At 43.1% G+C, this 13,880-nt stretch overlaps 1 protein-coding gene across 1 annotated transcript; it reads right to left on the reverse strand.

Moving 5' to 3' along the window:
• Positions 1–1,876: 1,876 nt before the first annotated feature.
• Positions 1,877–12,025, reverse strand: SUMO2 (small ubiquitin like modifier 2). The gene is made up of 4 exons (XM_037913367.2): positions 11,783–12,025; positions 9,589–9,720; positions 4,117–4,188; positions 1,877–2,509 (listed from the first exon to the last, which is right to left on the reverse strand). The coding sequence occupies exons 1-4, from the start codon at positions 11,801–11,803 to the stop codon at positions 2,447–2,449; spliced, it is 288 nt and encodes a 95-aa protein (XP_037769295.1). The 5' UTR covers positions 11,804–12,025; the 3' UTR covers positions 1,877–2,446.
• Between the last annotated feature and the right edge of the window lie 1,855 nt (positions 12,026–13,880).

Consider the following 13,880-nt stretch of genomic DNA (forward strand, 5'->3'; position numbering starts at 1 on the left):
ACATTGACAGGAATTCAATGGGCAGGTTAATGACAAATGCAGCACCATTGAACTTCTGTATGAGGTTTAAGGGATACCATACCACTTTTGAAAACATATGGGTGCTCCCTGCCTGTTTTGTTTATTTTTTTAACTCCTATCCCCTGAGGGAAGGAGGAACATGAATCAAAATGCAACTGGAAGTTTTCAGCCTACCTGTAGGCAGGAGAGATCAATAAATGAAATGTAAGAAGACCTCATCCTCTATTTTAGAAGCTTAAGCAAGTTCAAACAGATCTCTTCCGGATGAACAGAGAGCTTTTTCCAAAGAACTAAGTCTTGGCATGATACCATCCAGATGAAAGAAATTGTAGAGACTCGGGGTGCGTTTTCAGAAATGTTGGGCTAGACAAGTCTTTCCTGGCCAGGTTGAATGGCAGAGCTTCTGAAGCTCTCTCAGAATCCCACATAGGAATCTCTCAGAATCCCACATACGAGGAAACGAAGACTAAACAGAGTCATTGAACTATCTATTTTTTAAAAGGAATCATTTTGCCTGTGGCTCCAGATATAGAAATATCTGCAGCAAAGAGCAATTTCATCTCTGCAGGACGGTATAGATCAGAAGTGCAGTCCAGAACAAGTGCATGCTGAGGAAGGAAAGACTCTGCTTACTAGGACTGGGGATTCCTTAAAATTAACTGAAGCGGCCTACAACCAGAGACTAATACTCCCAATAGTTATTTGAAAAATTACCACAAAGCACAGGCACATTCAGTAGTTTATTCTTCACAGATGTTTATGAGTCCTCTGAAGGTGGGTAACAATGTGTTACCAGGTGATCTGAGAAAACACCATTCAATCATCTAACTTTTCTAAAGCATAGAGGCCATATCATTCTACCATGCATGGAATCATTGTGAGTGAAATTATTTCATTTGCTTGGGCAGCAGGCAGAGAGATCGCTCACACAATGATCAACTCTTGGGGCTATTTGTTTTCTTGCAAAAGCTGCTCATAAAGGAGCAGGGCTTTACTTCCTACTTCCTTTATGCATAAAGGACCTATGACTAGCCAAAAGCCTTAGGAGATTCCTGGTAAAGTAGAACAGACCTAAAGCCAAACAGGAACATTCTATACAGACAGTGAAGGGAGAAAGTAATAAGAGATCTTCGTGGTCTTTCATTGAAGTCTTGGATTACAGCTCCACTCCACTGTAGCCCTCATATTTTGTACTCTTCTTTGATATATGACTCAGTGCTTAAATGGGGCTTGGACTCTTCCTCTTTCACCCTGTAACACAGCATAATGTTGAAGCAGGGTTTGGAACCTTCTTTACAATAAATGAATGCACCCATGGACAGAGATCAAGTTTCTGATCTATCTTCTATACTTCATGGATTCTCACCTTGATATTCCAAACATATCTCCCCTAATCCACATTAATGTAAACTGAACACTCTTCCTACCTCAGTTTCCCCATCTGTAAAATGGGGACTATACTTATTTGCTTACCACATAGGGTATGTCTGCACTACAGCTGGTAGCCAACCTCCCAGCATGGGTAGACAGACTGGCACTAGCAGAGCTCAAGTTGGGTGCTTCAAAATAGCAGTGTGGATGTTGCATCTCAAGATGACCCCTTAGTCTGAGTTCTGGTGGCTAGCCTGAGCCTCTGCCAGGGCTGCAACATCCAAGCTGGTATTTTCAGGGTACTAGCTCAAGCCCCACTAGTGCAAGTGTCTACCTGGGCTGAGAGGCTTGCTCCCAGCTGCAGTGTAGACATACCCATACAGGTATAGGCGTTTGAGGATTAAAGTTTGTAAATCGTTGTGGAGATATAAAGAGCTACAAGTGCTAAGTATTATCACTATGCAGAAAAATAAAGAAAAACTGATTATTTTAAACAAGAAGTTTATTTAAACAACAAGACGCTTTACTTGAAGGGAAAACTATCTAGGATCAATGTTTTTTGGAGTAATTTACCCCTACTTAGACAGAGATTGCTCTACATGTAACAGCTACGTACAAAAAAGTTATAAAATCGTCCTTGGTTTTACAATGATAAAAGAAAAACATTGAAATTATCCAATCAAACAAAGTATGCAATATTTTTGTTTGTCAACAGTGAGAGCAAAATAACTTACTGGAATATAAAGATAAAAGTTGAAGGAGCATGCCACGATGGAGAAAAGGGGTATTTTCACAGAACCAGTTTTTTTTCCCACCCCATCTCCGTTCCATGTTGATCAAAACATACCATTGGCCATTTAGTTAAAAAAAATATGCATTGTGTCTGTGCACATACACCAGTTACTTTATGTACAATAGAAGGAAGAGGGAAAAAAAGAGAGAAGAGAAAAAACTATACTGCAGTAGTCAGGATGTGGCTGAACCAAGTCTCATTTTTCTAATTGTGAATGTGTCATCTGTGGGAGCACAGTTCTGGAGAGGAAAGTAGCAGGTTCTAGTAGACTCCTCCTGTCTGCTGCTGGAACACATCAATTGTATCTTCATCCTCCATTTCCAACTGCATCAGAAAGAAAGAACTGTTTTCAGCTCAGCTGATTAAATATTAGACATATTTGAAATGTTCTTAGTTTCACATCTTCACATATACCTCTAACCACAACTTAAAATCAGAACAAACTCCCAACGTAATGCATTCACCCTGCTTCATAGGAACATTACATTTAAAGAGTGATATAAAGAACGGTGGATAACTATTTAAAATAAAGTAAGATACATGAGTATAGTGATCTGCTCCTCTCTAAGGGCCTCACAGACATTACTATGTTTTAATCTTCTTGCCTGCTCCATCAGACCACTTTATCCCCGCCATTTCCCTTAGAACACCACCTCCGTCCCACTTCGTGGTTGTTCAAACGCACAGCATCTAAGTGGCTTAAGCTACAGTACTAAAAGCAAATTATTATGGCCAAAGTCCCTACATCCAATAAGTAAAAAAAAAGAAAATGGGATACCAGTTACTAAGTACGAAGAATTTGAGGATAGAGACTGTTTCTAGACATGTTATATGGTAAAGTAAATAAAGTACCAGAGTACTAAACTGCAGGCCATATTACTATAGCAGTCTTTTCTATAATGCAAGTCTCACAACTGGCACTCTGGGGCCCTTACAGGTATGTTTACACCGCAAAAAAAGGCCCGCGGCATCAAGTCTAAGAGATCAGGTCTACAGTACATCGGAGCCGCTGCAGCACTTCTAGTATAATTCTAAGGGCCAGATTCTGCATCTATCAGAAGTCCACAGTGTTTGCTATTTTCAATAAACTGACTGAGCTTTAACATAGCATGCATAGAGAGGAGTACAAATTGCATATGATTTTAATTCTCAGCATTTCAGGTTCAATCAAAAGTTTAAATTTAAATAGCTAGAGTGGCAAAAGTCTGGAGACAACCACCCTATGACAACATTGGCAAAACTGTGAAGTCCCTTATTTATCATGAAACGGCATGCTGAAAGCGTGAACTTCAAACAGCATGCAATTCAGGGGCAACTGCTTGTATGCAACTATAGAGAACACTCCAGAAAGACGTTCTTGGGCATCCCCACCCATTACTGCCACTGTGAACAAGCATCCTACATTACTGGACTGATTTTTGTCTTTAACTTACACACTTCAACCAGCCCAACTGCACAACATTTGGTAACTTTATATTACTGAGATACTAACAAACTAGAGATACTGGACAATAATTTTCACATTACAGCGTACAGTTCCACAATACAGAACCATCACCTGCCAGGCCTGTCAATATGCTAACGAACACAAATTATTATTTGAAGGAGAACACCAATACTTACCTGCCAGGACTATTAACCCACCACAATCATTGAACCCATAAAGTAATATCCTTACAGGGCTTAGCATCAGTAGAAGCTGTAAATCAACTTATCTGGCACTGTGGTGGTATAAAATTAATATTCTAGATGCAGAATACAGTGTGATTCTATTCCCAACAGTTCAGAACTAGTTACTGTAAAAGTCTGAAGTTATACCAATGGTCAAGTTCTGTTACTTAAGCATCAAGAGTTACATGGCTGTTTCTCTTTAGCAGTAGTGTTATACACAACTATTAATTCCTGTAGCAAACTTTAAGTATAATTTTTACCTGTGCAGGTGTATCTGTTTCATTGATTGGCTGCCCATCGAACCGGAATCTGATTTGCCTCATTGACAAACCCTGGCGCAAAGAGAAACAAGTGACATGTTAAAACACTGTTCAGTCTTCACTCTGACTTGTAACTGGAGCTATGTTTTGATTATGACCTGTTTTGAATAACAAATTGCAACGTGTTTAGTTTCTGAAAGATGCACCATTGTCCCTACTAACTGGACATTAAATAAAGTGTACTAGAAATCCCAAATCAAGTCCTGAAGGCCAGAAGCCACTGAAATAATTTTTTTTTTTTTTTTTTTGTACAAGAATTTTAAATAATTCAGTTGGAGGAAAGTTAGAAGTAGCACTTTTGGTGGTAAGTGTCACAAGGGGAATAATATCCCTGCTCAAATGTTCAGCACAGCTCAATTTCACTTTCTTTAAAAGCAGCAATATTCTATGAACCCTTTCCTTCTTCTCATGGAAAGCCTACATCAATCTGTTAGTCTGATGTGACTCAAGAAGTAGCTGATTAATTCTGAATGGTTACTTTTGGAATTAATTTAAACTTCCAGCATCTAATGCTGATATCAAGTCTAACCTCCTTATTGAATTTAAGAGACTCATGAGATGAAATTACAGAACCTTGATTATTTAGAACACACACAAGATGAGAAACCAGTAGAATGAACCATTTCAGAGAGCAAATGAAGTTAGGTTTTAAGGGAGTCATATACCTTCAGAGGGAGACTACCCAGATAAGATAATTTTAATTAAGAAATTTCTATTATCACTCACACTAAAATCATTTGGCGACCCTTTCCATCCCCCAAAGTACTCTTTCTCATTCTCACGTGGGCTGACAGACTGAAAACAAACTAGCTAAATAGTAATCACAACTCTGCACTTTGTTTTCGAAGAGCATTACAAACTAAACTTCACAGCACCCTTCTTCAGCTGGTCTATCCTCATTCTACACATAGGGAAAGATTAAGGGTTGGTCTTCATTTAAAACTTATAGCAGCATGACTATGTCAGTCAGGGTGTGAAAACAAACACACCTCTGAGCAACATAGCTTTGCTGACAAAACCCCTTGTGAAGATGCAACTATGACAAGAGAAGAGGGCTTCTGTTGGTATAGCTAACACTGTTTAGGGAAGTGGTGTTCCTACAATAGCCTAAAACTCCTTCTGTCAGTGTCCACTATGTCTGTGTAGAGCAGACAGCCCAAGTGAGTTAGGAAAGGATACAGTCAATGGCAGAGCTCTGTTGTCTCAGCCTCCCAGTTCTGTCCTTCATCTAATACATACTATCTAGTTTTCCTGTAGGAGTCCTGAGCATTCAGCAAGATTATTTGTTTTTCAAGTGAGGTTAATGTGGTGGAAAGTGCTGGACTGACAACCCTGATGAGTTAAGTCCTCAGTTAGCCACGGAACAGATATAGGAGAGGAAACAAAAATCTGTTTGATTAATTACTTGTTATGGGGGATTGTGTTGCCAGGAAAAATGTTTTAGCAAGAATATTCAGATTAGCAACATCTTACCAATTTATAGTTCACAATGAAGGAATCTCCCCACTAGGGTAACATCTCACCTTGAAGGACTGAAATAAGTCTTCAGATTCTGGTATTGTTCATCCATAAGCTCATCTGAGTTTAAGATATAAGCCTGTGGCTGACCAAACAGAAAAGTGGCTCCAGAACCCTCTGCTGCACAAAGGAATTTGGTTCAAGCTCCAGTGTCAAAGGATAGTGTGCTGCATATAGGCAGCTTACTCAGCCCTTGGGATGAAGCAACTGATGTTGCCAGCCTCTTCAGGAAACTAAGTCTAGTTACTAAAATAGAGTATTTGAAGGGAAGGACTAACAAGAGGTGGAAACTGGAGGCTCCACTCAAGAGAAAAAGAACATACTACTTTCTCTGATGTTGTGGATCTTATATGTTACATTCTGAAAATGTTAAGTTATTTTGTAGTGGTTCCTGGCAATTTTGTATGGGTCCCAAGTGAGATTTAACAGAAAAATATACATTTGAGAACTCCAATCTCACAAAGAGATGGATTTTTCTGCATTTCAATATATTAGAACAATTTCCAGTAATACATTCTTCCCAGAAACAATGATCCTCAATAGCCTTGATCTTCTGAACCTATACCTGAAGACCATTATATACACTACATTACTTCTACTCTTTAAAGGTATCTAGTCCTCTGCATTGACTAGTTTTTGTGTCTCCTCAATATGCATGAAGTTTTTTGCTTCAACTTTATGTTTCTTAGTCAAAATTTTCAAGCTTGGGAGTCTACAGCTAGGCACATAAGTTCTGATTTTTAGAAGTGCAAAGCATTCACAGTCCTCAATGACTTCAGATGGAAGTTGTGGGATCTATGAAAGCACCTATGAAAAATCTGCCCACCTGTTTAGATGCCTAAATATTTAAATGGATATTTGTCTTTAGGCCTTCAAGTTTGAAAGTCATTGCCCTTGACTTGTGAACCCTTTAAAATAGTTGCTTACCTCATTTCCTATTTTAACAGAACTTTGGATGTTACTTTATTCAGAATCTGGTTTCTGCTCATTGCAAAAATTGCCTAAATCCTAGTACTCATCCTGCCTCAGAGCGAGGGATGGGCTAGATGACCTCTTAAGGTTCCTTCCAGCCCTACATTTCTAGGATTCTGATGGATTTTTTTTCTATGGGAAAGCCAGAGTTTCTTGCATGAATTTTAATTAAAGAAATATGAACTCAGCAAGCATTTTATACTGACTAATTTGGATATGAATGATACTTTCCACACATAATTAATATCACCTTTCATCCAGAATTCTCAACACACTTTACAGCAGTTTGATATATCTCACAACACACCATGAAGGTGGTGATATCCATATTTTACAATGCGGAAAACTGAGGTCAGATAACTTACCTAAGATAACAATGAGCCATTAGCAGGGCTAGAAAAAAAAAGACTCAGACTCAACCATTCACTAATTTATCCTCATAACACCTAGTGGGGTAAGGAAGGTGTATGGACGGCACTCCTTCCCTTACATACTGGGACAGAAAAGGAGTACTTGTGGCACCTTAGAGACTAACAAATTTATTTGAGCATAAGCTTTCGTGAGCTACAGCTCACTTCATCGGATGCTGTAGCTCACGAAAGCTTATGCTCAAATAAATTTGTTAGTCTCTAAGGTGCCACAAGTACTCCTTTTCTTTTTGCGGATACAGACTAACACGGCTGCTACTCTGAATACTGGAACAGGGTGCTTATAGTGCAGTAGTATAAAAATGCACCATTAAAAATGATCTCTGATTCTGTCAAGTGCAGTTGTCACTCAAACCAAATCCACTCTCACCATTAAGCAAGTCTGCTGAACTCCTCCTGCATAATACCTAGGTTTCCTGAGGCTCTCAAGATTAGCTCAAACCCGGACATGGAGAAAAGTACGTTATAAGCACCTTTGATCATATGTTATACATTGAACTCATACAACTAAAGCAGAATAACTTAAATGAGACAATAGCTTTCATTTGATCTTATTGTATAAATCCCTTGAAATAATCCCATCTCAGCAGGAGAAAGACAGAATTGCTAGATTTAGGCCTGGCCTACACAGTGCTTGTATCAATGTATCTGTTTTGGGCAGGAATCTGATTTTTACTGAAATAGTTATACCGACACCACACGCAATGTACATAGAGTTATAGAGGTATAAAGGTGTTTTAACTATACCAATATTGTTAAAGCTTGCGTGTACAGATTAATTTAATGTTGAAAACAAGCCTTTTAGAGAAGGGGACTTTTAAAAAACACATCCATGAGAAACTTCTGGACCAAGTGTCTCAGACAACTTTTTCCACAACTATGGCAACAAAATAGGTGTCAGTAAATTTCCTAAAATAAGATGATATTTCAAGCTCTGGGTATTCAACTTATCAAAAGAATAGCTTCTCTGCTGTCATTCTTATTTCTGCAACCACTGTTTGAAAACTCCTTTCTTCCAATATCTATTTACAACTTATACGAAGGCTCAGTTGTTTGCATGATAACAGACGACTTGTTTACTCAGATGAGTTACTTAATCCACTAGACAACTAATCCACTAGAGCAAAGTTTCTCAAAAAGTGGTCCACAAGCTCCATTCAGGTGGTCTGCGGATAGTTCCCTCTAAGGTGCGTGCCTGGGCGGCCGAACATCAGAGAATGAAGGGCCACCCACCCAATTAGTAGAGCCATGCAGGCGTGGCTCCACTAATTAGGTACCTGGACCCTGGAGAAGATGCACATGAAAGGTGAGGTGGTGGCCTTGGGGGGAATAGCGGGTAGGCAGGGGGGAGGAGAAGTGGGGGGAGAAGACGGGGTGGGGGGAATTTGGGATGTGCAGGGCTGTGGCAGCCAGAGAAAGAGGCGACTTTCCCCAGCTCTGGGGCTGCAGCTGCCGGGGAGAGACGCCTCCTCTTTCCCAGCCCTAGCTCGGGGGTTGCCGCAGCGGGGGAGAGGGCACATTCATCGCATTAGAAAGGTAAGACTACTGATATTAAAGTATGAGTTGTGTGCTTTTATTTGTAGAACAAAAAACGTTGATTATTATTAAGGTTTTTTTTAATATAGTGCTTTTATCCAAAGCACTTTACAATAGTTAGCTAACAGTACAAACAACATTTGGAAAGATCATTAAGTGGTCCGCCGAGACCCTCAGCAATTTTCAAGTGGTCCGTGAAAAAAAAAGTTTGAGAACCACTGCACTGGAAAAAATAAAACTGATCATGAAGTCCACCTGTTCTTTCCCAGCCCACCCCCAAACACTTTTACATTTCAAAGAAATCTATGACCAGCTATTGGCACTTCCTATCTCAGTACAGTAAAACTAAGGCCATAAATCAGAAGTCTGAGATAAGATCAAGAACAAACAAACAACTGTTACAGAAGTACCATTATTACTGTTCAACTGCCTAGCCACACTTCCTTCTTCCACACCCTCTCTATGTTTTGGAAGATAGCAACATTAAAGCTGCCTTCCAACAGGAGGGGGCTGTAAAGGATATACAAAAATAATTTAACAAAAAGAAAAGGAGTACTAGTGGCACCTTAGAGACTAACCAATTTATCTGAGCATAAGCTTTCGTGAGCTACAGCTCACTTCATCGGATGCATCCGATGAAGTGAGCTGTAGCTCATGAAAGCTTATGCTCAGATAAATTGGTTAGTCTCTAAGGTGCCACTAGTACTCCTTTTCTTTTTGCGAATACAGACTAACACAGCTGCTACTCTGAAAAGATAATTTAACTTTATCCATTTCTTGAAAACTTTCTTCCAGTCTATTTAGCAACAGACCCTTGAAGCAGTACATATTCGGCAACGTGATATGTTTTGTTAAATATGCAATACTGTGATAAGACATTTACTGTCCTCATCCACCTTAATGAAGATGACCCCTCTTATGGACATTACTTCCTTTAGTGTTCACACAAGCACCTCACCTGTCGTTCACAATAAGCTTTCATTAGTTTACTAAGTGGCGTGTGCCTCTTAATCTTAAACTGCACCACAGACCCATCTTGCCCTGCCACCTTCAGATTAATGTGGTCATTGTTTTCAGTCTTCACTCCTTCCTGTTGAGGAGAAAAGAAAGAAAGGAGAGGTATGATTTAAAAAAGTATGAAATAAGTTAACATTTTACCATGTGGCAACAGGTCATTACAGAGGAGCAAAAGTACTCTACAAGCATCACACTTTGAATTATGAAATAATGTTAGTCTTTCAATTTTCCTAGTGTGAAACTCTTCCTAATTTGGAAAAGCAAAAACCCAACAGTATTGAAATTAACAAATTCTGTCAAGGTCTACTGAAATTCATTAGTACAAACAATGGTGATGGAAGATAAACCTGAAAGGAAGACAGACACATACTAGCTGTTTAACTGCAAAAATTCTTCAAAGCTAAAGAAATAAGAATATTGTTGTCATGTGTTCATATACAACAGTACATTTTATCCTTTTAAAGAAAACTAAATTTACATTTAGGATTATAATCTCAAATATCCTATAAAATCTCTCTCACTGTATTTCAACTAAACCAGTGAAGCTATTTCTGTCATTTACAGATTACAGGAAATTTTAAATTTAACTTCAGTACCACAGCTCTCAAAAGGAAACAAGTTCAGACCTTGCATCTTGTTAGACTTCCATGAGAGTCCTTTAAAGTGATTAAATCCTGAAACTGGCAGTTCTATTCTTTTTTAAATAAGTAGAAACAAACAATTTAAACCTTCCGCTTCAATAAAAACATATTATACACAAATAAAGCAAAAACTACTTTAGGGTTTTTATTTTCATACATTGATAGATTCCAAAGGCCAGAGGAATCCATTGTGATCTAGTTCAGCCTCCACAAGCCATAGAATTTCTCCAAAATAATTCCTAGAGCTTATCTTTTAGAAAAAAACAAACCCAACTCGATTTAAAAATTGCCAATGATGGAGACTCCACCATGACCCCTGGTAATTTGTTCCAATGGTTAATTACTCTCACCATTAAAAACGTATGCCTCATTTCCAAATAATTTGGGGGTTGGATGGGGGAGGGCGCTCTCTAATGCCGATGATAAAAAGCTACCCAATGCAATAACACAACAGGAGTCAGTTCAAACTAAGCATCAGACAGCTCTTTGAGGCCTTTGCGTTTAATAAAAAAGCAATACCAGAGACACTGAGCACAGGGGGCTGTGTTCCAGCTTCACCCCATTCCACCCTATTGGGCCAAGTCCTCCCAATTCCAGCCTCGCATAAGATTTCAGAAGAAACAAGGTATAAACAGGGGGCCAGGTCTGCATGTGACAGATTCTCCAGCAAAAGGGGAGGAGGGGGGGAGAAGAGATAACCACAGCCTGCTGCCTAGGGAAGAGTTACAGTCAGAGCCCTGGAGGAGAGGGAGGATGGGTCCTTTAAATGGGAGAGGCTTTTGGCGCCTTCAAACTCCATTTAAAATGAAAACGCAGCAGCAGGGACTCACAGGCTGCTCCATGCTGCTCTCATCCCCCCTGCCAGGCCGCTCAGAGCCTCATGAGACCCACCCAGGGCAAGGGGCGCTGGGCAGCAGGAGGCACAAAAGAGCGAGGCGGGGGAGGGGGGGGTGTTGATCAGCCTCCCCAGGCCCAGAAGAGCTGGGACCGCCGCGTTATTTCAGGGTCCCCCCTTCCCAGGGGAGGCCTGGGCAACGCCAGGGCTGGGCTGAGCTGCCCCGCTCTCAGAGGGGGAGGGCTGGGAACTGCCTCAGCTCAGGGTAGGTGCGGGATGCTGCAGCCCGTCTCCCCCTGCAGAGCAAGGCCCGGGCCCACATGGGCGGGGGATCCAGCCCCTCGAGGAGGCGGGGGCCGCAGCCGCGCTTGGGCCTGCCTCCCTGGGGCAGGGGAGGAAGCACAGCTCCGGTTCGCCCCGCTGCGGCCCCCACGGATCCCCCTGGCACGGAGCCAGGTCCTCCACCAGGGGAGACAGCGGGGCCGGGGCGGGCGGCCGTGCGGGGGCCGGAGAGCGGAGCACGAAGACGGCCAGGCCTGGTGCGGAGGGGGGAGGAAAATGGCGCGCAGAGCCGGCGCGGCAGAGTCAGGGCTGCTCCCCCGCCAGGCCGGGGCCGGGCCTAGCCTCTCCTTACCCCCGTCCGGGGGTTTCTCCCTCACCTTGGGCTTTTCGTCGGCCATGGCAAGTCAGTAGGGTCCGGGCCGCTCCGAGCGCTTCACAAAGGGGGGAGAAAGACCGAGCGAGGCGAAGAGAGAGAGAGGGGGAGGCTGGGGTGAGCGCGCACGCACTGCCGCGGGGCCGCGCCTTACCTTGCGTGCGCGCGCCCGCGCCGCCCCCCAGCCCGGGCCCCATTGGGTCCGGCCGCCGGGAGCGCGCTGATCCGTTACATAACACGGCTGAGAGAAGGAGCGTGCGCGCGCACGGGCATCTGCCAGCCCTGCGTGCGCGCCCCCCGCCCGGCCGGGCGCAATGGGCTGTGCCGTGCCCGTGCGGAGTGTATTGTCCTCTCAAAATGGCCGCCGGTCTGCGGCTATGGCCTCCATTTGCCCAAGTGCCCCACCACACAGGCCTCTACCCTCCCATAGCAGCCTTCCTCAGCCATGGGCACTGTGCATGTCTGGCCCTAGGTGGGCCCCCTGAACTCCCCTAGATATACACCCAGGGGCCAAGGGGGCCCCTAACCAGTTCCTCCTGGGCCACAGACCTAACTCAAGTCACTCCAAGGTTCACCACACTCTCCTCATATACACCTCCTTCTGGGCCCACACACGCCCCTGCTTCACATGTATCCCCAGCTGGTGTCCTAGCCACAATTGTACTGTGGCCCTCATACACTGCCATGTCCCCCATACCCCCTTATTCAGCCCCCTTTGCACAGCACCGTGTAGGCTCTCAATTCCACACCCCCCCCCCATCTTTGCTACACAGTCCTCTGTATGCCCCCTTGTAAACCCACCCTTGGACTACTATGCCCCTCAGGTACACCTGCATCTCCATACATAGGAAGGTGCAGGTAAGGGTGTACATATCTATATGCCACCCTGTACCCACATCTGCAGCACCATCCAGTCCCTGGCCTTTAGAGATATCACCCCCCCATCACTGCTACCCCCAGCCACCCACTTCTGCCTCTGCCATATAACTCTCACTTAGGCCTTGTCTACACTAAAACACTACAGCTGCACTAGCTGAAATCCTCCTCCCCAAGAGCTGTTAGCATTCAACAGAAGATTTTTTTCCATTGAACTGTTGCTGGCTACAGCCAGGGTTAGGTTGGTATAGATACATGTTTCAAGAGGTGTGGATTTTTCACACCCCTGAGAGACACACCTGTACCGCTGTAAAATACTAATGTAGACCAGGCCCTGTACACCACTTTGTGGTTGTAATGCTATCATCCTTCCCATTTACTCCTATACTATTTCCCCACACAGTATTACCAGCTAGAGTAGCAAAGTCCCTATATAGTATCATTACATTGATCCTCTTCAAACCTTCTTGTCCAGTGGTTCTCAAATTTTTTTTTCCGCAGACCACTTGAAAATCGCTGAGGGTCTCCGCAGACCACTTAATGATTTTTCCAAATGTTTGTACCATTAGCTAACTATTGTAAAGCGCTGTGGATAAAAGCACTATATAAAAAAAAACCCATACTTATTTTTTTGTTCCACAAATAAAAGCACACAACTCATTTTAATATCAGTAGTCTCACCTTTCTAATGTGATGGATGCGCCTTCTCCCTACTGCTGCGGCAGCCCCCGAGCTGGGGCTGGGAAGGAGGGATGTCTCTCCCGCCACCGTAGCTACAGAGCTGAGGCTGGGAAGAAGGGCTGTTTCTCCCTGGCAGCTGCAGCTCTGGAGCTGGGGAAAGTTGCCCCTTTCTCTGGCTGCTGCAGTCCTGCACATCCCAAATTCCACCCCACCCCCTCTTCTCACCCCACTGCCCCCTTCTATTCCCCACAAGGTCACCACCTCACCTTATATATGCGTCTTCTCCAAGGTCCAGGCACCTAATTAGTGGAGCCACGCCTGCATGCCTCCACTAATTAGATGAGTGGCCCTTCATCCTCTGTGCAGCCACCCAGACACGCACCTTAGAGGGAACTATCCACGGACCACCTGAATGGAGCTTGCAGACCACTGGTGGTCTGCTGACCATGTTTGAGAACCTCTCTTCTAGCCTCACCCTTTCTCATTGCTAGTGGAGGATCCAATACATTATATAAAGTGTTTATAAGGGGCTAGTTCAATTGTGA

Source organism: Chelonia mydas, chromosome 14, assembly GCF_015237465.2.
Source record: "Chelonia mydas isolate rCheMyd1 chromosome 14, rCheMyd1.pri.v2, whole genome shotgun sequence".
Taxonomy (NCBI): Eukaryota; Metazoa; Chordata; order Testudines; family Cheloniidae; genus Chelonia; species Chelonia mydas.